The 25,012-nt window shown below is 42.1% G+C and overlaps 2 protein-coding genes and 1 long non-coding RNA gene across 8 annotated transcripts in view; 2 read left to right on the forward strand and 1 right to left on the reverse strand.

Annotated features, from left to right (window-relative positions):
• Positions 1-19,855, forward strand: part of sgl (UDP-glucose 6-dehydrogenase sgl) — a 69,367-nt gene extending 49,512 nt beyond the window's left edge. For all 5 annotated transcript variants that reach the window (XM_053774737.2, XM_053774738.2, XM_053774739.2 and 2 more), the window contains one exon: positions 19,435-19,855. In XM_053774737.2, coding sequence (XP_053630712.1) covers positions 19,435-19,469 — 35 coding nt within the window. In that variant the 3' untranslated portion in view covers positions 19,470-19,855. The remainder of the gene's footprint in view (positions 1-19,434) is intronic.
• On the reverse strand, positions 2,512-23,742 carry LOC128687341 (uncharacterized). Of its 2 annotated transcripts, none has more exons than XR_008406812.2 (3): positions 23,597-23,742; positions 15,727-15,860; positions 2,512-2,591 (listed from the first exon to the last, which is right to left on the reverse strand). It is a non-coding gene; the product is annotated as an uncharacterized lncRNA (long non-coding RNA). The 2 variants fall into 2 exon arrangements; XR_008406813.2 differs by lacking the exon at positions 23,597-23,742 and adding an exon at positions 21,164-22,379.
• A 397-nt stretch (positions 23,743-24,139) lies between these two features.
• LOC128687342 (uncharacterized) overlaps positions 24,140-25,012 on the forward strand; it is a 151,403-nt gene continuing 150,530 nt past the window's right edge. Inside the window, exon 1 of the mRNA XM_053774743.2 lies at positions 24,140-24,326. The gene's annotated coding sequence lies outside the window, so the exon portion shown is untranslated. The remainder of the gene's footprint in view (positions 24,327-25,012) is intronic.

Raw genomic sequence — 25,012 nt, forward strand, 5'->3', positions numbered from 1 at the left:
GCATGTTTATGAGACAGAAAAAAAAGACACCAGCAATCCTACCATCATGTAAAACAATTACAGGTTTCTGTTTTACACTCACTTGGCAGGATGGTAGTACCTCCCTGGGCGGTTGCTGTCTACAAGTTTGGGAATGTGTGAAAAGGTAGAAAATTGAAAGTGAACATAGAAAAGAGTAAGGTGATGAGGGTATCAAATGATTTAGATAAAGAAAAACTGGATATCAAATTGGAGAGGAGGAGTTTGGAAGAAGTGAATGTTTTCAGATATATGGGAGTTGACGTGTCGTGGGATGGATTTATGAAGGATGAGGTTAATCATAGATTTGATGAAGTAAAAAAGGTGAGTGGTGCATTGAGGTTTGTGTGGAGACAAAAAACATTATCTATGAAGGCAAAGAAGGGAATGTATGAAAGTATGGTAGTACCAACACTCTTAAATGGGTGTGAAGCTTGGGTTGTAAATGCTGCAGTGAGGAGGTGGTTGGAGGCAGTGGAGATGTCCTGTCTAAGGGCAATGTGTGGTGTAAATATTATACAGAAAATTCGGAGTGTGGAAATTAGGAAAAGGTGTGGAGTTAATAAAAGTATTAGAGGGCTGAAGAGGGATTGTTGAGGTGGTTTGGTCATTTAGAGAGAATGGATCAAAGTAGAATGACATGGAGAGCATATAAATCTGTAGGGGAAGGAAGGCGAGGTAGGGGTCATCCTCGAAAAGGTTGGAGGGAGGGGGTAAAGGAGGTTTTGTGGGCGAGGGGCTTGGACTTCCAGCAGGCATGCACAAGTGTGTTAGATAGGAGTGAATGGAGACGAATGGAATTTTGGACCTGACGAGCTGTTGGAGTGTGAGCAGGGTAATATTTAGTGAAGGGATTCAGGGAAACCAGTTATTTTTATATAGCCGGACTTGAGTCCTGGAAATGGGAAGTACAATGCCTGCACTTTAGAGGGGATTGGGATATTAGCAGTTTGGAGGGATATGTTGTGTCTTTATACATATATGCTTCTGAACTGTTGTATTCTGAGCACCTCTGCAAAAACAGTGATTATGTGTGAGTGAGGTCAAAGTGTTGAATGATGAAAGTATTTTCTTCTTGGGGATTTTCTTTCTTTTTGGGTCACCCTGCCTCAGTGGGGGATGGCCAACTTGTTTTCTGCCAAGGCAGGTGATCGAAAAAAGAAAACACATTCACCATCATTCATTGTCTTGCCAGAAGTGTGCTGATATCACAGATCAAATTGCCTTCCAACTGTTGTATCCCCACCACTCCTTTTGGCCTCCTGGGCAGTGCCTGTACTCTGAAGGAAGAGTGAGGATGTTGCAGTTGGAGGGTTATCTGATATGTGATGTCAGAAAAAAAATTAATGATATTGGGTTTATTGCTTCTTCAGAAATAGCCCATGTGGTTTAGCGCTTCTTTTTGATTATAATAATAATAATTCTCCCTTATTCTGTTTCTTAATTTTCTTTGTGATAATTATACTGTATCATTATTTTGCAGAGCTGCAAACTTTGTTGATGCTTAAGATACAACTCAATGTGTAATTTTTAATTAATCCATTTTTATATTAAGGAGTTAATCCACTTGTATTTATAAAAAGCACCATGATTTTTGTTTGAATACATTACAGCTGATGTTGCTGTCAGCAGTTTATTTTGATATGGAATGAGTATATTTTAACTTTTTAGGCAACCTCATTTAGAGTATATCAATGTATATTCTACTTTATCCCAAAGGTGAGTCAATTGAGCAAGTTAAATTAAGTTTGTCCTTATAGCAGATATTCCCTTTACTAGGAAATTTGAGTTTCCTCTCAAGGTTTAAAAAATGGCATTGATAATAGTAGAGTACTGTAAATACTTTAGACAAAGGTTGACAAAAATCAAATAACCCTTCAAGGGCAAAAAGAAAAAAAAAATTGCAAAATATGAAGAGAGAAATAGAACAGTTCACTGTGTGGAGAAACAAGGAAATATAAAACTTTCTTAATGCTGATATTGTTATTCCTTTACTGGTATGAAACTTTCAGATATACAAAGGCCAAAACTATCTTAGTATATGTACATATCTGTATTTTTTATATAAATTAACCCTCTTCAAGGGGGGCTCCTTGGCTTGGTGAAGAGGCTCTTGGTCTGAGGAGTTAGACCTGTTGGTCTCGTTCCTTAGACCAAACCTAATTACCCCCCAATCCCCCCCTTCCCCATCCCATCCTCCCTTTTTCCTTTCTTCCTCCTCCTCCCTGTCCTTCCCTTATTCCCTTCCTCTTTTTGGCCTTTGGGATTCTTCCCACAGGCACGCTAGTTCCTAGGTAGGGAAAGGGGTACCAGGGTCCATCCCATTCCGTTGAGGTTCTTGGTGGTGTTGTAGTTTGCCGTGGAATCTGGGTCGCCTGGGGATGTTCCAATTCCTCTCCGGTCTCCCGGGGGATGTCTTTCGGGTGTATCTCTGGAGGCCGCCTTTTGGATTCAATATACAAATCTATGCTGTTTTTATTCTGATTCTGTTAATTTTATTTTTTTTTTTTTTTTTTTTTTTTTTTTTTTTTTTTTTTTTTTGAGGGGGCTTCTATTTTGCATACAACATATTTCTGAAATAGAAAAAGTTAGATATAAAATTCCTTCCGAGACCAGATAATGTAGTTCGTCATACAGAGCTGACAAACTTCTATTTTTAATTAGGTTTTGTGTATTTCAATACCAATGTATCAATTCTTAATCTTCAATATTTTTAGTTGTTGATTTTTGTAAATGTTGTACATGTGAAAAAGTACTTGAATATTAATGTTGATGTTGTTGCAATCATCAGAGAAGAATCACCCATCTTGGGTATTTGGCATATGACCCATTCTTTGGTGTCATGGCCCTATTGTAGGGGTGTGAGAAGAATCAACCATTGGCAGGCAGTGCAATTGACAATGGTGTCTATTGATACTGATGTGAATGTGGCAGCTGCTGGATCTAAGACAAGCCACAGCAGAAGTACCCCAGGCTTACTGGTCTGAGTTCGTGGCCTGAGTGTTGGTTTAGCATGGTAAATAGGGAATAGGTGAATTAAAAATATTTTTACAGTTTCTTCCAGAAGACTTTGATATTATTTGAGAATACCCAGTAAAGAATATCATAGAATATACAATATAACCTTTGTTTGTGTTTTTCTTATTGGGCTAGTCTATAGTTCTTATGAATCTATTTTTTTAACACACCAACCATCCCCCACCAAGTTAGTAACCCAAAAAGAGAGGAAATGCATTCATCATTCATTCAATTGCTTTCTTGTCAAAAATATGTTGACATCACAGTTCAGATGACTAGAGTGCAGTCACTGTATTTTTCCACCTCCAAGTTCCAAGTCTGGCTAACTGGACTTTGTTTCATGTGTATTTTTGTAATTGATTTCTATGTGAGTGGTAACATTACTGGTTTGTATAGTGTTATTTTTTCAACTTTTGTCATCCTTTCCTAAACAAATCATTTATATTTAAATTTATCACGGCTGTTGGGATATATATCAGTGCAAATCATTAAGTGATTTAAGACAGTCCCATGTTTGCATTTGCATTTGTTAATTTTTTATAATATAGAATTTCCATTTTCATATAATTTACTATACAATTAATTCTAAGGACTACCAAAATCCTAGCTGCTTGGCACAAGGGTTATGAAGCCCATTTCTTGTTAGATTGTGTGGTAGTCAAGAGAGTCCAGTACTGTTGGCATTTATTATGTAGTGAGTGAGGGATATTTGGTATACTGTACAAGGTTTCTAATAATAGAAATTAGTAAATATATAATTAAAATAAGTGACTGTTGAATAGATTATTACTTTTTTATGCTGTATAATAATTGCTTATTATGGGTGACAAAAGAGTGTAGTTTTCCTTGCCGAAAGGTCATGTACTAGTCTGATGAAATTATGAATGGGGTGATTGATCATGTATGTAGTACCCCATCCAAACTTAATATTGCCACTGGGTGACATTACCTATTTTCATTGTTTTAAAATGAGCAGCTTTTATTATTTAATTTTTTAATACATTCATAAAAATATTTAGTTATACCTTGAAGGAGAAAGAAACACTTGCCGGTTTTGTGTTTGCTGTGATTTTAATACAATACAGGAGTCCCCCCCCTATCTATAACAGCAGGGGATATGTTCCAAGACCTACCATGGATACCCAAAACCATGGATAGTAGCTAACCCCACATAAAAGTCGTTTTTCGTTTACATACCTATGATAAAGTTTAATTGCTAAATTATGCACAATAAGCCAAGAATTAGCACTTTTTCAACATGTCAAAAAAAAAAAATTGTTCTCAAACATATTTCCACTTCCTTTGGTTGCTGCCACCTCTGCTGCAAAAAATTCTGGCCAGTTTTAGTAAATGTCCTTGGATTAATCTGAAAAAAAAAAAAGCTTCATTCCCTATAATGTGTAGTGTGAATATTACTTGGATAATTCAAAGAGTAGATTTATTTATTTATTTAACCCTTTCAGGGCCGACAGGCCCTCTCCCAGACTTGTTCTCAGGGTCGAAAAATCTAAAAAAAAAAAAATAATTTTTTCTTATGAAATTTTTTTTTTTTTTTTTTACCATCAATACTTACCGAGATATGGAAACGTGAAGATGACAGAAAATGACCAGCATACAGTAACATTGGCGACTGCTGGTCACCCAGTTTTAGTTTATTTAGTTTTTTTGGTATTACAGTGGACCCCCGGTTAACGATATTTTTTCACTCCAGAAGTATGTTCAGGTGCCAGTACTGACCGAATTTGTTCCCATAAGAAATATTGTGAAGTAGATTAGTCCATTTCAGACCCCCAAACATACACGTACAAACGCACTTACATAATTGGTCACATTCGGAGGTAATCGTTATGCGGGGGTCCACTGTATTTTCTATTATTTTTTTTTTCCAAGTAACTTTTAGGCCTGTGAGACCAATATGAGCACCATTTTGTAAGTTTTTTCTCTTTATTTACTACACACTAACTGCACAAGCACTGTTGTCACTATATTGTTTATAATTGTTGTTTACACAAATGATATAAAATGTTGTTTATTACTATTTTTCTATATTTTATATACACATATACAGCCACAGGGAATGTTTCTAGAAGTTCTGCAGCCTGTGGAACTCTTTGAAACATGGTGTCATGCACAGTGGTATTTTAAACTCCTCACACATAAAACGAGTGTCTCTGCGTTGTTGTGGGCGTTTTTTTGTATATGTACAGACATAACACCTCTTCTGAGCCTTTTTATTGAAAGCAGTAGCAGGCAGTTTTATTAGGAAGTGATCACCATGCTTCAGACGAGAAGATAGTTGTTGATAATTTAGTGGGTGGTTTTCTATTGCAGGTGTTGCTCCTTGGTACATACTTGAATACTATTTGTCTGATGACAGACAAACAAAATTCACCATATGGTGGTTTGTTTCTGGTCCTCATCTTATACATATTATAAGGATTGAGCATGGAAATGTCCAGAAGATGGAAAAAGAGTTTTATGTACCACTTATAACTCTTGCGAACACAATCAGCAAACCCAATCTGCATGTCACATTTGTCCACTGAGCGCATATTGAGGGTGTAATCAATCACAGCTGCAGGTTTTAGAATGGGTTCATTGCTGTCTCTATGCTGCCTGCCAGTGTTTGTCATTTCGTTAGGGTGAACTGATGACAACAGTGTGACATCTCGTTTGTCATGCCACCGAAATGCCATGATGTCATTGGCAGCAAACGCCTGCACCTCACCTCTACGAGTGCCAGCGTCAAACCTGGGCATATGTTTGTGATTTGCACGCACTGTGCCACGCACATCTGTCATGTTCACTCGCAAAAAATCACTGAGTGAGTGGCTTGTACCAGTTATCAGTATATAATATATGCCCCTTACCAAGGTATGGTTCTATCATTGTTCTAACCACATCACCAGAGATGCCCAATAACTTCTTGGTATTTTGCAATGTATAACTTCCAGTGTACACAATAATATCCAATACAAGACCACTATAGCAATCACAAAGCACAAACAACTTTATACCAAAGCGTTTCCTCTTGCTTGGTATGTACTGCTTGAAAGAGAGTCTTCCTTTGAACAGAATCAAAGACTCGTCAATAACAAGCTTCCTGAAGGGATAAAATTACATATTGAATTTCTCTTTCAGATACACAAACACATTCCTAATCTTATATAACCTGTCGTTTCTGTCAGGCCTGGTTTTGTCTGAGAAGTGAAGCATACGTAATAGTAACACAAATCGATTCACTCGCATTATATCACTGAAACCTGAGGTTGCAATCAGGCGGTCTGTTGACCAGTATGATTTCACAGTGTGCTTATACACATGTGGCATAAGCATTATTGTGGCAAAGAAAAGATACATCTCAGCCACAGTTGTCTCCTTCCACTGGTGTAGACGTGATTTTGGTGAAAGTATTGTATTTGCCATGGTGTAATTGAAGTACAGTGGTCCCTCGATAGTCGTCCTTTTCGGAAATAGTCGCGTTATTTTCGTCCAAACATTGGCTTGCAAATGGTCAGTTGGCTCACTAATCGTCGTTCGTCCTGGACGCGTACTCACAGGTCTGAGCAGCTTCGCCCTCCCTTCCCAGCCAGTGTGCCATTGTTTACCAGTGAGCGATGGTCCCCTCACTTGTTCATACAAAATATTTCATAATCCATTCATTTTAGTGCTTGCAAGTGCTAAATAAGCTACCATGGCTCCAAAGAAAGCTCCTAGTGCCAAGCCTTTGGTAAAGAAGGTGAGAAATATGATTGAATTTAAGAAAAACATCATTGAACAATATGAAAGTGGCGTACGTGTGGCCGAACTGGCCAGGATGTATAACTAACCCCATACAACCATATCTTCCATCGTAGCAAAGAAAAAGGAAATCAAGGAAGCTGTTGTTGCTTGGAGAAAATTGTGCCCAGATTGTGTCCATGAGGGATTTTGAAGGTTTTGTGGCTGACCCTGATGAGCCTATGTCAGTTGTGAAATCTATTGTGGCACTGGGGAGTTCCATGGGGTTGGATGTGAGTTTGGAGGATGTGGAAGAGTTGGTGGAGGACCACAATGAAGAGCTAACCACAGGAGCCGCAAGAGCTTCAGCAGGAACAGCAACAGATTGCAGCTCAGAATCTTGCTGCAGAGGAGGAGGAAGAGAGATGGAAGAAGGTGCCTTCTTCAGAAATTAAGGAGATTTTTGAAATGTGGGGTAGGATGGAAAGATTTATGGAGAAACATCACCCTGAGAAGGATGTTGCAAGCCATATCGGCAACTTGTACAGTGACAGAGTCTTGGCCCATTTTAGGGAAGTTTTAAAGAGATGCCAGAAACAGAGCTCTCTGGACACTTCTTTTGCGAGACAGGACTCTAGTGACTCTTAAGCTGGTCCTAGTGGCATTAAGAAACAGAGAAGATAAGTATGTAACCCCAAAAAAGGACTTGGTACCTGAGGTCTTGATGGAAGGGGATTCCCCTTCCAAACAGTAACTAATCCAATCTCTCTCCTCCTCCAGTCTTCCATACACTAAGAAGAATCGCCAATAAAGGTAAGTGTTATGCTGTTAATGTTTCATTCATCATGTCCCTTGTATTGTTTATGTACTACATCTATATTTCACGTAAAAAAAATTTTGTTTTAATACTTCTGGGTGTCAGGAATGGATTAATTGTATTTACATTATTTCTTATGGGGAAAATTGATTCGAAAATTGTCTATTTCGATAATCGTCGCACTTCCAGGAACGGATTAACGATGATAAACAAGGGACCACTCTATCTGTTGCTTTCCCTGATAATAATTTCCATCAGGGGTTCGTCAAAGAATAACTCGAAACATTCCAGTTCACTGGCATTGTTTCCCAGTGTACAAGATGGCCGTATTCCACTTTGGCTTTCATCAAACTGGTGGGGATTTGGAACAAAATTGGCAGCTTCCTGCCAATCCCAGGTGCGGTCTGCTGGTGGGTACTGGATATTGACAGGTTGTGGAGGTTGTGGTTGTGGAGGCTGGTGTGGTGGGTGGGTGGGGGATGGTGGCCTTTGTTGTAGATCAGCTGAGGCAGCGGCGTGGGTGGCAGCATGGCCCACTGCTGGTGCCTCACGGCCGGCACCACCACTACCACCACCATGCACATTTTCCATCCCAATTGCAATGCTATCATCTTTATTTTCACTATCTGTTCCTGTTGTACAGCCATGGGATGTACTCCTTCCCCTTGGAACAGCATATGGCACACTACCAGAGCGCATATATCATCGTATATACTGACACTTCACTGGAGAATATTCCACTTCACTATCGCTACTGGAAATGTTTTTCCTCTTCAAGGGGGGCTCCTTGGCGTGGTGAAGAGGCTCTTGGTCTGAGGAATTAGACCTGTCGGTCTACTTCCTCAGACCGAGCCTAATTACCCCCCAATCCCCCGTTCCCTATCCCATCCTCCCCTTTTTCCTTTCCTCCTCCTCCTCCCCACCCCTCCCTTTTGCCCTTCCTTTTTGGCCTTTTTTTTTTTTCTTTTTTTTCCACAGGCACGCTAGTTCCTAGGTAGGGGAAAGGGTACTGGGGTCCATCCCATTCCGTTGAGGTTCTTGGCGGTGGCTTAGTTTGCCGTGGAATCTGGATTGCCTGGGGATGTCCTGATCCCTCTCCGGTATCCCGGAGGGTGGCTTTGGGTGTCTCTCGGGCGACGGGTGTATCTCTGGAAGCCACCTTTCGGATTCCGGGGGTGGTGGCCGAAGGAGGTATGCTTTGTGGCAGATTTCCGGCCGCCCTCTCTTTTGTCCACCGAGGTAGCTCGGCAGATGTGAGGTTGCTATCCCGGATTGCCGGTTTACTGGCATGATGGGTAGGGTATGGCACGGGTTCCATGCTGCATCTGCGCTACTTGCGGTGCTGAGGTCCTCTTGGGCGCGGAGGGAGATTTCTGGCCCTTTCATTCCTCCTAGGAACTATCCCTCCCCGGTCCCCCCTTTTTTTTTTCTTTTTTTTATTTTTATTTTATTTTCTTCTTTCTTTTTTTTTCTTAAAAACAAAAAGAAAGAAGTAACCTAACCATGGCAGCCCTAGTCCATGAACCTGCTACCCCCGGGCCCCTTCTTGATACTGCACCCCGTTCTGACCCCGCCTCGTCTTTGGACCACTCTTCGGACACTCCTCATGCCTCTGTACCTCTTGCCGGTGCTGCTTCCTCACCCGCTTCAGGTACTGAGGCCTCGACTGACTCCTTCAATTTATCTGACCTTCGCTCTCCTCTGACTATGCTTCCGGCCTCTCCCTCTACAGTGCGGCAATTTTCGAATCGCCAGCCTGTTCCACGTCGGACCAACTCTGGTCCCACGCCTAAACGACAACGACAATTACCTGCTGATGATACTTCACCTTCTCGTTCTTCTCAGAAAAGATCGACACGTCCTTCACTACCTTTCCACGCTCAGTTTCAGACTGCACAATGGACTAAATTCTTCACTTTACGACCGACTTCCTCTACTGCCTATCTTTCTGACCACAGTATTGGCAAGGCACTCCTACGCCATGTTGGTAAAGATATTTCTTTTCATGCTCTTAAGAGCGGTACGCACATCGTCACCGTACAGAATGCTACCCAGGCTCATGAGCTTTCTCGTCTTTCCCATATCGATACTGTTCCTGTAACTATTGAAAAGCATCATTCCCTCAATTCTTGTAGTGGTACCGTCATTCTGCCCCATACCATAGTTCAACAAAATTTCCAGACATGTGGCACTGACATTCTTGAACAGCTGGAACTCCAAGATCTCCCAATCCTCAAGGTAGACACTTACGTTCTTCCTGCCCGCGGGCGGAGACGATAACCTAGCAATGTGGCTCGTTTAACTTTTGACAGCCGTGAACTCCCATCCTCAGTTTATGTAGCAGGACATCGGTTACAAGCTCGAAAGGTGATCCCTACACCGCAACAGTGTAGAAATTGCTGGCGATTTGGCCATCCAGCAAAATATTGCAGATCTATCGCCGAATGCCCAGTCTGTGGTGCCGATGACCATTCTAATACGTCTTGCAATCGACCTCCCTCTTGCCTTAATTGTCATGAGGCTCACCCTTTGTACTCTCGCCATTGTCAAGTCTACTTAAACGAGCGGGAAATCCGTTACCTCAAAGAGGCAGAAGGTCTCCCTTATGCCATGGCAGTTTCTCATCTCCGCCTCCAAGGGAGACTACCTCGTGTTTCTTATTCCTGTGTTTCAAAACGTCCCCCCACTTCTGGTATCCCATCTTCTGCACCCACCTCTGTGGTTACCTCTCCCGTAGTCACTCCTGTAGCTAATTCTTTTGCTGTCCTCGGCTCAGACGTCCCTACTTCAACGTCTCAGTCTGATCTTGCTTTTTCGTGTTCTCTCTCACAAGCCTCAGTAGCGACGAGATCTCGTATGACACCTCCTCCCAATCGTCCCTCTACTTCTCAAAAGTCAAAAAAGGTCCGTTAACACCTCCTACCCATCTTCCACCTCCTCATTTTCATTTTCCTGTCTCTGTACCTGGTTCTCCCCCTCTCACTAGCTCTGTTACAAGTGTAGAGGTTCACCCTCCCCCTCGTACTGTACCTTCCTCCCCTGTTCCCTCCCAAGTTTCTTCCTCTTCTGCCACCTCCCAGGTTTCTGCCTCTTCTGTCCCCTTCCACGCTTCTCCAGTTCCCTCCACCCTTTTGCCCCCCCCCCTACCTTGGAACAGTCCATTACAGTTCCAATCTTTACTCATCCTCCCCCTACCATTTCCAATATTGTCTCCCATACGACGTTTCTGAATTCTGAAACACTTGAAGCAATCTCTGAATATATTGCAGAGACCAAACCATCAATGGACACTGATCCACCCTCCGCTCCTTCTCTCTCCTCTACTCCATCTGCGCAACTCCTTTCTTCACAGCGCACCGTTCCTTCGCTGCTTGAACGTTTTCCACTGCCTCCGCATGTGGACTTTTCTAACCCCTCTAGTCCGTAGGAACCCTTACCTGCGGATTTCAGGTATCTTTATCATTACCAATCATGGCCTATTTACAGTGGAATATACGCGGCCTCAGGGGTAATCGGGGTGAGCTTCAGATGTTACTCTCCCAGTTTTCCCCTGTTGGTGTTTGCTTACAGGAACCAAAATTACACTCTGCTGTTATCTCTCCCATCTCAGGCTATAATTTATTGTATTCTTCAGATCCTTTTCCTGATGGGACCTTTAATGAAAGTGCCCTTCTTCTACGCACTGATATTCCGTACCATCAGCTATTTGTTCGTACTTCGCTGCATTACACAGCAGCCCGTATCCACTTGCATAGGTGGTATACGCTCTGTTCTTTATATCTCTCTCCTTCTCGGGCATTATCTATTCCGGATATTGCCTTTCTTGTTTTGTCATTACCACCACCGATTCTGTTACTTGGTGATTTTAATGCCCACCATTTCCTCTGGGGGGGGGGTCTCACTGTGATTCCCGTGGCATTCAGTTAGAGGCTTTTCTTGCCACCCACCCCCTCCATGTTTTAAATACAGGTACTCACACCCATTTTGATCCTTGGACTCACACTCTCTTGCATCGATCTCTCAGTCTGCTCTTCCTCTGCCGCATTAGACTTCACTTGGTCTGTTCTTCCAGACTTACATGACAGCGATCATTTCTAAATCATTTTTACTTCCCCTTCATATTCACCACCTCTTCGCATCCCACGCTGGCAATTTGATCAGGCAAATTGGAACCTTTACTCACACCTAACTGTTTTTAGAGAGGTTCCTTCTTCGTCCTCCATCGATGAGCTTTTAAACCTCTTCTCGTCCTCCGTTTTAACCGCAGCTTCTCATTCTATACCCCAAACTTCGGGCAGGCATTCTCAGAAATGCATGCCTTGGTGGTCTCCTGCTTGTGCTCGTGCAGTACGTTTGAAACGCGCTGCATGGGGCAGGTACCGGTACTATAGAACCACAGAGAGACTTTGTGATTTTAAGCAGAAGCGTGCGATCGCTCGCCGTGTCATCCGTGACGCTAAACGCACTTGCTGGCGAGATTATGTCTCCACCATCACCTCTGCTTCCTCTATGAGTGCAGTCTGGAAAAAAGTACGAAAACTGAGTGGTAAATATTCTCCTGACCCAGCTCCTGTTCTGCGGGTTGCTGGTGTTGATATAGCAAACCCACTAGATGTTGCCAATGAAATTGGCAATCATCTGGTCCGTATTTCTCAGGGACTCCATCTATGCCCCTCATTTCTTTCCTCAAAGTCTGCCAGAGAGTTAGCACCCTTGGACTTTTCTTCTCTCAGAGAAGAACAGTATAATGTGCCTTTTACACTTCAAGAATTGAAGGCAACACTCTCAGCTTGCCGATCATCGGCAGCTGGGCCCGACGACATTCATATTCGTATGCTACAACATTTACATCAGTCAGCCCTTGCAGTCCTATTACGCCTTTACAATCTTATTTGGTCACAAGGAGTTCTTCCACAGCTGTGGAAATCCGCCATTGTTTTCCCTCTCTGCAAACCAGGCACTACGGGACATGAAACCTCCCACTATCGTCCCATTGCTCTTACCAGTGCAGTTTGCAAAGTGATGGAACGCCTAGTAAATAGACGTTTAGTGTGGTATTTAGAGACACACAACAGTCTCTCCACTCGTCAATATGGCTTTCGTAAGGGACGTTCTACCATAGACCCCTTACTACGCTTGGATACACATGTTCGTAATGCCTTTGCGAATAACCACTCAGTTATTGCCATATTTTTTGACCCTGAGAAGGCATATGACACAACTTGGAGGTATAATATTTTAGCCCAAGCCCACTCCTTAGGCCTTCGAGGCAATCTACCATCCTTCCTTAAGAACTTTTTAACTGACAGGCATTTCCATGTTCGGGTTAATAATGTGCTCTCCCCGGACTTTATCCAAGCTGAAGGTGTCCCCCAGGGATGTGTTCTGAGCACAACACTTTTTCTCCTTGTTATTAATGATTTCGGCGTAGGATTCGCAGCATTGTTTCCGGACAGCGTCGTACAAGGGCATTTACTATCTTTGGCTAGTATTTTTACTGCTGAATTGTATGCTATCCTTACAGCACTTATCTGTATTGCATCTATGCCTGTGTCATCATTTGTGGTTGTCTCAGACTCCCTTAGTGCTTTACAGGCTATACAGAAATTTGATACACCTCACCCCTTAGTCCTCCGTATCCAACTTTGGCTACGCCGCATCTTTACCAAGCATAAAGATATTGTTTTTTGTTGGGTCCCTGGTCATGTTGACGTACAGGGCAATGAACAGGCAGACACTGCTGCGCGGTCAGCAGTACATGACCTACCAGTTTCATGTAGAGGTATTCCATTTACGGACTATTTTGCTGCAATATCTTCCCAACTTCACACCCGTTGGCAACAACGTCAGTCTATTAAACCGAGTATAGGTTACTGGCCGTCTTCTTATCACCAGTGTCGAGGTTGAGAGACTACTCTCTCCCGTCTTCGCATTGGCCATACTCGTCTTACTCATGGGTATCTCATGGAGAGGTGTCCTGCTCCTCTCTGTGAGAATTGCCAAGTTCCATTATCAGTCAGCCACATTCTGTTGGACTGCCCACTTTATCAACGAGCACGCAGTATTTACCTCCGTCGTCGTCTTCGCTCTGCTGCTCTCTCTTTACCTTCCCTTCTCGCTGATGGACCCACCTTTCATCCAGACTCTCTCATTGACTTTTTGACAACAACTGACTTACTTCACAAATTCTGATACCTTCAGCCCTTTCTACTTCAATCTCTTGCTACCCTCTACCCCCATACTATCCCCTGCCCCGCTGTTTTCTGTAACCTACTGATCATCCCTCCTCCCTTCTGCCATCCAATACCCTCGCTTCCTTCCCTACCCTGCAGCGCTGTATAGCCCTTGTGGCTTAGCGCTTCTTTTTGATTATAATAATAATAATAATGGAAGTGTTTTCAAGAGCTTGTAGTTCATATTCACTATCACTATCATCACCAATGCTCACATCTGAGTCCGGGATATGGGAAAATAGGAGTTTCCTCTTTGGTTCTGGTACAACTGAACGTGAACAAGATGGCCCAGTAGCAGAGGTGGAAGGCTGAGGGTTGTCTAGGTTTTCCTCACTATTACCGGTATTATGGTCATTAGTTTCGGTCACAACTTCATCAAAACCTTGAAACTCGTCTTCACTGGCACTTCCATCTGTATTAGAAGTGTCACTGGGGAACAAGTGTGTCCCAATTCGCCGAGGAGTGAGGAGCTTCTTACCGTGAGGCACGGTGAACAAGGTCTGCTAAAATGGCATTCCCTCAATGCGCCACTGGGTCCCAGATTTTTTTTCTACCATGCACACCGACCACACACACACCCATTCTCTCACATCTAGGCCTACCAGCCTTTTCCCGCGAGATTTGAAGGCGCTAGAATTTATGCGTACTAATATGTCAATAACCTGGCGCGTAAGCCCTACTAGTACGTCGGAAACTCTGAAAAGGTTAATATATTTTTTTTTTTTTTCAAAAAGTAGAAATTATGACTTTATATAATTTAAGAGGACTGAGAAGGGGTTGAGGTAATTTTGACATTTAGAGGGGATGGAGCAGAATATGATAGGTGTATAAATCTAGGGTGAAAGAAAGGAAAGGTATAAGACATCTCAGGAAGGATTGGAGGGAAGGGGTAAAGGTTTTGACTGCTAGGGCCTTGAGCATCCTGTAGGCTTGTGTGAGCATGTAGAGTTACAGTATAATAAGTTGTGATGTGTCTAGGTATGGTATCTTAATGAAAATTAAGATACCAGCCTAGTTCCTAGGCCTTTTGTTTAGCTGTAGGCTCTTACTGTTAGAGTGCAGGCATTGTACTTCCCACCTCTAGGACTGAAGTCCATCTAACCAGTGTTCCCTGAATCCCTTCATAGATATTACCTTGTTCAGAATCCAACAGCATGTCAAGCCATGGCTCCAATTTAGCATGCTCACACAAGCCTGTTGGATGCTAAGGGCCCCTAGCACTGAAAACCTTTAACCCCTTCATCCAACTCTTCTCAGGATAAGAAAAGTGCCAAATTCAAGTGGATCATTTAGCACTGCAAGACAGTGCAGTGCTAATGCTAGAGAACAAAGGCAAAGCGAGCAAATACAAGGGCACAAGGCAGAACTCATAGTCGTTAAAGTAAATCAGTTTCAATTAAGAAGTCAGCAGGCATGTGTGTGTGTGTTAGATAGGAGTGAATGTTGATGAATGGTTTTTGGGACTTCACGAGCTGTTGTGTGAGAGCAGGATAATATTTTGTGAATGGACTCAGGGAAACCACTTAGCCAGACTTCCATCCTGGAGGCAGGAAGTACAGTGCCTGCACTTTAAAGGAGGGTTTGGGATATTTGCTATTTTGGAGTGAAAGCTGAACTGTCGTATCTGCATGCTTCTACAAAGACAGTGATTACGTGTGAATGATGGTTAAAGTGCTTCTTTTTTGGGTCTCCCTGCCTCGGTGGAAGATGGCCGACATGTTGGAAAAAAAAAAAAGTGAATTTGCATTACGGGTAAACTTTGAGAGGTGGTCAGCCTGTAAGCATGTCAAGGTTTTAACAAAGTTTTAAATGAAATCCATGAGCTCTCTGATGAATGAGACAAACAGTCCAAAGGTGTTCAACTATTCATAACATGAAAATTTTTTTAAGAGTGACACAGATCAGCTCTAAGAGACAAACCTGAGAGTGGTATGTCCAACATGCAGTTGTGAAGTATAGTTTCCCCTCTCAGTCTGTAGCAACAAAAGGAGGATGGCTAGAAGCCCAAGTAGTTGGCTGGTTGCTGACTCTGGCTAATGATTCTACCAGTGATCCTGCAGAAGATGAGGAAAGTTTTTAACAAACTTGCAGAATAGTCCTGAAGTTAATTCCCAGAGCACAATAATAGCCATGGACCCAGTGTAAGACAGCCTCTTTGTGTCTGCTTCAGAGGCTTTCATTACCATTATGAGTGGGTTTAGCACTTAGTTTTGAGTGTAATAATAGTAATAATATCTCTGTGGGTTAAGCACTTTTTTGTGTAATTGGATACTTTAATACCCTCCCATGCTGAAGGGCTTTTGGTTCAAGGAATTTAAGCCATTCTCCCTTCAGATCAAATCCAGTTGCCAACTATTCCCCAGGTGCTGTACGACTTCTAGGGGATTTAGTACTTTACCATAAATACAATACTAATTTTGGCTTGACTTGATGAAGGAAAAACAGCCGAGTAGCCTACTCCACAGGAGCATTCTTCTTATCAGCGTTGTGTGTAGGAGACTATGCTCTCCCACTTTCATATCAAACGCACACATCTCGCTCATTGTTATCTCGTGGAGAAGCACCCAGTTCCACAGAATTGTCAAGATCCATTTTCAGTATGCCATATCCTAATAGACTGTCCTGTCTACCAGCAAGCATGCAGCATTTACCTTTGGTGTCGTCACTGCTCCAACATCCTTATTTTATCTGACCTCGCTGACAGGTCCATCTCTGACACACTCCCTCTGTGTCTTTTTGTCAGCAACAGCATTATTACACTGACTTTGATTATACTTCCCTTTAGCACTCCTCACTGCCCTTACTAACTCTACTTCTGGCATGCTCTTCACCCTCACTGGTCTCTGATCAGGCATATTACACCTTTAGCATACCTACCCTGCAGTGCTGTATGACCCTTGCAGGTTTAGCGCTTAGTTATGATTGATAATGGGGGAGGACTAAACCTGTAGGGGTCATGTAGCACCTGAGGGGAACAAGGTATTCAAGAAACTGAAGCAGTGGTCCAATTCCCGAGATCAAGAGCCCCTCAACAACATCAAGGAGCCTCCATTAAGGGAAAGTCCTTGAAGTAGCAAAACTGCTTGAGCTATTGGTCTAAATATGCCCTGTTTGGCAGCTGCCAGTGCATTCATTATTGACTGCTTTCAAGCAAACAAAAGCTCATGCAGTTTGTCATATGCCCAGTTAAATATATTAGTCATACTTGCATCTGTACTCTAAATGCCATTTCCTTTAAGTATGGAGGAAAGCAAAGAAATTAGTGGGCAAGTTCTCTGATCCATCCTTGATAATTCCCGACACTGAATCAGCTAGCTCTACTGATGTAGCAGAAGCAGTGGGACATGCTTTGCTAGAATCATCCTTGGGCTACATTTTTGTCCTCAGAGATGCCTTGATGTCAATCAAAGGTTGTTGATCCAGGCTTCACTCATTGTTTTAAGAGTATATATGACAGGACATAGTGAATCTGGAAAGCAGCAGGTTAAGGAGTGGGACTCGGCTAAGATTTATTTATTTATTTAATTTATTTTGTCTGCAAACAGTACATTGAGATTTTGTATTTACAATAGTGGGTTGCAATACAAAGAGAGCCTTTATTATGCCTAGGCATTATGGGCCAACTTAACATTATTGACTTACAGACTACTTAACACTAAGGATTATATCATAGTTGTACAGTAGGATAGTAATTATTTCATAGTTGAACATATAGTCTAATCCAATTGTCTCCCATTCTCCAGATTTTTTGCTCATTTTCCTTGTCGGTTTAGTGCTTTCACTCATTATAATAATATAATTTTGCTCCTCATAAGTGTAATAATGCACTTGTTTCCTATCTGACCTCAGTTCAAATTCTGATGGGAGTGTACTCCACTGGACTTGGCCTCATAATTATAAACCCTACGATGTTCCATTTATTCTCCTTGACCTTACATAAGTATTGTTGAGATTTCAAGCTACAGCAACTGGTCATGACAATGTACACATTATCATGCTTCATATAATAGTGTCACATGAGATAGGAAGCCTATGGCTTGCTGTGTAACACCTATGGATTTAGTATTTTTTTCTGAATACAGTAAAGAATAATGATGAAAGATACACTCAAATTGTTTCTTGTTTTTTCCAGGCTGATTTTAAACTGTAGTACCTTTGAATAACATGTGCACTACTTTGTGGTGATCCTTTGTTAAAATAGGATGTAAAATCTAGTTCCAGCAAGCCAGTAGATGCTTAATTAACCACTTAACAGGTCATTATCTGACAAAATCATCACCACCACCACCTCAACACTCCTTTGTATGGCTTTTGGCAAGTAGATTGTACCATAGGTTTGTTACTCTAAAAGAGTAAGAGTTTTTCTGTTGTATTGTGGTTTGGAATGCTTGTACTGTGGCTAATTCCTTGTGTGTCATGTTAGACATTGTGATAATGTAGCCAGAGTTTAGTTAACAAGAATTTATCATTATTGTAACATTATGCCTTTTAAGAACAGTCCTGTCATGTCTCTTTTTGAAGAGCTGTCAGTCCTGTAATCTACAGCTATCTGTTATGTGAGTGAGGCTAGTTCCAGGATGATCTTTTGTTGTACTGGGTTGACCATTGTTTTCCAGTGTTATAAGTGTGTCCTCTGGATGTGGTGTACATGCTTGGGTAGCCAGGATAGTTTAAAACAAGGCATTTATAAAGCTGAATAGCAGTTTTCTTATACACTACAGTTTAATACAAAGTATGTTTGACTTGTTGCAGAGGCTGGTTGGCATCTTTGTATGTATTCATATTTGTTGCATATAGTACTTTCAGTGAATGATTAATAATTACACTTAATCTTTCATGAGGTAGCAAGGCAGTATTTTCAACACATATATTGTTCTGTGTATTTCTGTTTGTTCCACATGCAACTGCTTACATTGTGATAAATTTGTTTATGTGGGCAAAAAGTATGTTATGCCCATGGTTTGTCAAGCTTTGTTTAACCAAGCTAGAGGCTGTGTCCATGCAGTGGACTCGTTTAGTTATTGGTGAGACCCAACAACATTTAATTTAGTTTTCGAAGCGACAAATTGATGACAGTGCCATGCTGCTGAGTACTACAATATCAACATTTTGACAAGGTGATCATTCCCACAAGTCATTAGTCTCTCATTAGGATTACTTCTTCCTCCTACCTTGTTATAATGAATGCCCTTCACAAGATTAACAACTTTGTGTGGTATATGTACTCTATATGGGGAAGACATAAAAGAAAAAGTGGAGAGATTAAGGGATTTTTTAAAGAGATTAAAGGATTTTTAAAAGATTATTTCCATAAATTTATGCATTGTAGTGTACAGTACCTGAATAGGATACCAGGGCTGACTGCCTACTTTGGTCACCTTATTGTGAATGAACCTGTTTAGTTAATATATATACAGTGGGTTTTGCTTATGTGGAGTTATTAGTTAAAAATGATCTGATCTGGTTCTGAGTTGTAGCTTGTATGTTTTGAAGTTTTCAGGCCATTGATAAACATCACTGCTTCAAATGTGCTTCACCCGAGCAACGTATTTAAATTAGTTGCATAGTTCTGTAAAAGATGTGATAATTGCAAGAATTGTTTTTATAGGCAATATTTTTTCTTTGCAGGTGATCACTTCCCTTCATTCTCCTGGACATTGTAAGATCTGTCAACCAGCCTTCCTGGATCCTGGGATGTAAGAAGTGATATATAATCCATTTTGGCTAAATAATATATATATATACATATATAAAGGAGAGGTTTAGGATATTGCCTCTGCAAAGACAGTGATTATGTATGAGTGATGGTGAAAGTGTTGAATGATGATGAAAGTTTTTTCTTTACTTTTTTTTTATTTTTGGGTCACCCTGCCTTGGTGGGATGTGGCCGAAGTGTTGAAAAAAAAATATATATTGTAAATGAGAGGAAAAAGGTTGTTTATATAATTATTTTTAATGCACTATCTATAAGAATAAATCACCAGAGACTGTATTCCATCAGTATCAATATTGTATGAACTGTATAATAAAAATAGCATAGCACATTCCACTTTTTAGTTTCATTTTGCCCTATTTATGAATTTTATATATTTCTCTTTCATACTCTTCATTGGAAACTTGGCTACAACAACAGCATGTTTGTCTCAGATAAAGCTGCCACCTATGCTACCCCTTCAAAGGGAGTTCCTTCCTTTGGCAAAGGAGCTCTTGATCCAAGGAACTGGACTCTCTGGATTGAATCTAAATACTTGGACAATCCACCTCCTTTTGGCCTTTGCAAAATCCACTTCTGACAGAAGGAAAAGTAATCAGTATCAGCCCTGTTTTTATGTAACTTCTGTTGGTAATTTTGGGATGGGTGTGTCACTTTACCTGATGGAAATTTGATCATCTTAGGGCGCATCAGGCGACCCTCTGTTGAGACACTGGGTGACTCTCTGGTAGGGTTTTTGATAGCAGAAGTTATTGGAAGCTATCTTTAGATCCAGAAGTGGTAAATGAAAGTGAACGACTGCTTGCATTCTTTCCAAGTACGTACCTTGTGGAACAGAGCTTTTCACTGTAGCCTCCTCTGATTTTAGCCTGTTTATTATTGCTCTTTGTGTTCTATTAGGAAGTTATAGATCCATCTACCTACTTTTCCTGTTATTCCTTTATTACACAATCCGTGTGCTAATACGCCATGATCACACTTGTGGAGTGGGGTTATATCTGTTGTTTTTAGTGACTGTGGGATGACCCCCTGTGTCCATGCTCCTCCTTGAATAGTTAATGCACATGAAAGGAGTTTCTTGCAGTTTTTGAACACAGAGTTCCTGGGGCCTGCAAAAGAGTGCAAGGGCATGTCATTTGTTGCTTTTTCAAAGTTCTGTGGTGTTAGGATTATATCAGAAATGATAGGATGGATAATGAGAACCTTCAAAACCAGGGATGCCAAGCCAATGATGATTCTCATTAAATCTGCAAAACTGCAAACCTGGAGAATATACAGAAAAATTTCACTACATGTATAAGTACCACAAAGTACCTAAACTACTGGAAATGGTTGAGGTTCCTTGACCTGTACTCCTTGGAACACAGGCAAGAAAGATACACGATAATATACACTTGAAAAATCCTAGAGGGATTAGTCCAAAATCTGCACATGAGATCACTCCCTACAAAGGCAAAAGACTTGGCAGGTAGTGCAACATCCTCCCAATGAAAAATAGGGTCGCCATGAGTACTCTAAGAGACAACACAATAAGTCTTAGGGGCCCAAGACTGTTCAACTGCCTCCTATCATACATAAGGGGGATTACCAATAGACCCCTGGCTGTCTTCAAGAGGGAGCTGGACAAACACCTCAAGTCAGTACCTGACAAGCCGGGCTATGGCTTGTACATCACTTTGCGTGCAGCCAGTAGTAACAGCCTGGGTGATCAGGCCCTGGTCCACCCCGAGGCCTGGTCATGGATTAGGACACGGGGGCACTGACCCTCGGAATACCCTTCAGGTATACTCCAGGTAAAGATGGAAATATTGGGTGTTTCCTTACACCTGCTGTCCCATTCACCTTGCAAGCAAATAGGTACATGGGTGTTAGTCGACTGGTGTAGGTTGCATCCTGGGATAAAAGATTTAAGGACCCCATTGGAAATAAGACAGATAGTCCTTTGATTACGCACTGACTTTCTTGGGTTATCCTGGGTAGCTAACCCTCCGGGGTTAAAAATCCGAACAAACTCTTATCCTTCATCAAGTTCATTACCTCTGTAACTTGCTCAGCTATCAAAACTTTGGAGTCCAGTCCCTGGACCAACTATGTACCTCTGTAATCTTTTGACTACCGCCCACAGGATGGGTATGGGGTGCATAATAAACATATTAAACTAACTTCATCAAGTACATGATAATGATACAACCAATGGCATATTTTGGGTTATTGTCATGGTGTGCGCTGTGCATGATACAACTAGCTGTCGGGTGTGCAGTGCTATCTTAGAACACCTGCCACAATATTTCATAAGAAGGGACAGAAAAATTAGTTTCCCAATATCATCCAAGATTATATTATTAACTGATCTTAATATTTACGAATTTACCATCTTTGGTGGGTGTGCAGTACGCACACACGATATATGCCCCTGATTACAACTTATACTGACCTAACTGATATTAGTGACATCCTGTATATATAAACAGCTCCTGGTTATGCAGAGCATTTCGACAACTTAGGTTAATTTTATCCTCAGGATGCGACCCACACCAGTCTGCTACACCCAGGCACCTACTTACTGCTAGGTGAACATGGACAGCAGGTGTCTTAAGGAAACATGCCCTAATGTTTTCACCCACACCGGGAATCGAACCACGGACTTCAATGTGTGAGTTACGGGACACATCATCTCTTGGCAGCTGACTCTTACTATGGAGACCTGGAGTTTACCTGGAGAGAGTTCCGGGGGTCAACGCCCCCGCGGCCCGGTCTGTGACCAGGCCTCATGGTGGATCAGGGCCTGATCAACCAGGCTGTTACTGCTGGCTGCATGCAATCCAACGTACGAGCCACAGCCCAGCTGGTCAGGTACCGACTTCAGGTGCTTGTCCAGTGCCTGCTTGAAGACAGCCAGGGATCTATTGGTAATCCCCCTTATATATGCTGGGAGGCAGTTGAACAGTCTTGGGCCCCTGACACTTATTGTATGGTCTCTTAACGTGCCAGTAACACCCCTGCTTTTCATTGGGGGGGGGATGTTGCATCATCTGCCAAGTCTTTTGCTTTCGTAGTGAGTGATTTTCGTGTGCAAGTTCGGTACTAGTCCCTCTAGGATTTTCCAGGTGTATATAATCATGAATCTCTCCCGCCTGCGTTCCAGGGAATACAGTTTTAGGAACCTCAAGCGCTCCCAGTAATTGAGGTGTTTTATCTCCGTTATGCGCGCCGTGAAGGTTCTCTGTACATTTTCTAGGTCAGCAATTTCACCTGCCTTGAAAGGTGCTGTTAGTGTGCAGCAATATTCCAGCCTAGATAGAACAAGTGATCTGAAGAGTGTCATCAAGGGCTTGGCATCCCTAGTTTTGAAGGTTCTCATTATCCATCCTGTCATTTTTCTAGCAGATGCGATTGATACAATGTTATGGTCCTTGAAGGTGAGATCCTCCGACATGATCACTCCCAGGTGGGACTTTAAGAACAACAGGTCGCTATATTGTCCTTGCACACGAAAATCACTCCCTATGAAAGCAAAAGACTCGGCAGGAGATGCAACATTACACCGATGAAAAGCAGGGACGCCACGAGTACACTGAGAGACAACACAATAAGTGTCCGGGGCCCAAGACTGTTCAATTGCCTCCCAGCATACATAAAGGGGATTACCAATAGACCCCTGGCTGTCTTCAAGAAGGCACTGGACAGGCACCTAAAGCCAGTACCTGACCAACGGGCTGTGGTTCGTACGTCAGCTTGCGTGCGGCCAGCAGCAACAGCCTGGTTGATCAGACCCTGATCCACCATGAGGCCTGGTCTCAGATCGGGCCGCGGGGGCATTGACCCCCGGAACCCTCTCCAGGTATGCTCCTCTGTCATCTCATCTCCCCAACTCACACGTCTAGACCTTAAAAAATGTGACCATATGTTCTTGAATATTGATCGGTAAAAGAATTTCAAGCCAGTAACACTGGCAGTAATTAATTTGTGGACTGTATAATTTTAAAAACTATGTGACGTAAGTCGAGTAAAGTCTTGAGCAAAAACTATACAAAACAGTGATTCAATTACATTGTGAGGAACATATGACTTACTTACCAAGGTATTATCTCCCTGCCGGCAGATAACTAATATTGGCCAATGCCTAGCTACCTGACTTGTTGTGGGAGACTTAAATTCACACCAAGCGAACATAAGTTATTGTAGTACAGGCGGTGGTCAACATCCCTACTTCCAGTATTATCTGAAGTAAGTAAGTAAGTTTATTCAGGTATACACCAATACAGTTACATAGAATTATCATACATAGCAGCATATGTGTTGAGAACCTAGGATAACCCAAAAAAGTCAGACAGAGTGACTTATTTCCAGTGGGGTCCTTCGTTGTCAGACTTATTATGACCAGTCTACAATGTATCTGAACCCTTCCAGATACATGTTATATTCACTCATTTTGTGGAAATGTTTTACCTAAATTTCCGGAAATCATAATGTATAATTTTTAAAATAATGTAAATAAGTATAAAAATGATGCTGATTTGACCTTTCGAAAAAATTCGTGTGTTGCGGGGAAGGGTGTTGCAGGAACTGCCGGAGGGAGGACGCGTTAAGGACAAATAGTGTAGACTGGTATGAATAACCGGCTAATTGAATTCATCGTCATCGGGGCTATATTGGAATAGAACGGCCATAGATGACCAGAAAATAATGCGGTGACGCCCTACACTGCAGACTGTGAAGAAAATAATTGAAACCACTGTAATATAGTGGTGGAATTGGGAAATATGGAGGGACACCGGTGACTTCCTACAGCACGCCGTTGGGATACGTATGTAACCTTTGTTCAGTAGTCTTACGTTGGCCTTCGTATGTCTTGCTGGCTAGGTAGCATTAGGGTGTGTTCTACCGGTCGTCCAAATTGGTACGTTAATACCAAGAATTACGTATGTTCAAGTTAGGTGGTTACATGCTTGACATTAACTGCATTAGACACCCCCCTGCCTCTCAGCAAGTCAAACCCAATTGACGCAGTCCACACTAATTAATAGTACCAGAATTGCTGGTTATGGTTTCTTAAATGTAATGGTTAATTTTAGGTCCCGGCTGATATGAGTGTGGTTTGAGTGTTGTGGGTAGCGAAGGACACACTTTCCTTGCGACCGAGAGTGTTTTAAAATTCTCACTGATGTCAGAGGTACAACAAAAATTGATAAGTAATGTACCTTAGTTGTATCCTACCCAAATTGCTTGTATGAACGTAATAGTGAAGTTCATAGAGGCAATTTCTCACACATTTCATGGTCCCCAAGTTTTGCCGAGACACCCTCCTGGAGTTTACCTGGAGAGAGTTCCGGGGGTCAACGCCCCCGCGGCCCGGTCTGTGACCAGGCCTCCTGGTGGATCAGAGCCTGATCAACCAGGCTGTTACTGCTGGCTGCACGCAAACCAACATACGAGCCACAGCCGGGCTGATCAGGAACTGACTTTAGGTGCTTGTCCAGTGCCAGCTTGAAG

The sequence above is a fragment of the Cherax quadricarinatus genome, chromosome 40, assembly GCF_038502225.1.
Source record: "Cherax quadricarinatus isolate ZL_2023a chromosome 40, ASM3850222v1, whole genome shotgun sequence".
In the NCBI taxonomy this organism is placed as follows: Eukaryota; Metazoa; Arthropoda; class Malacostraca; order Decapoda; family Parastacidae; genus Cherax; species Cherax quadricarinatus.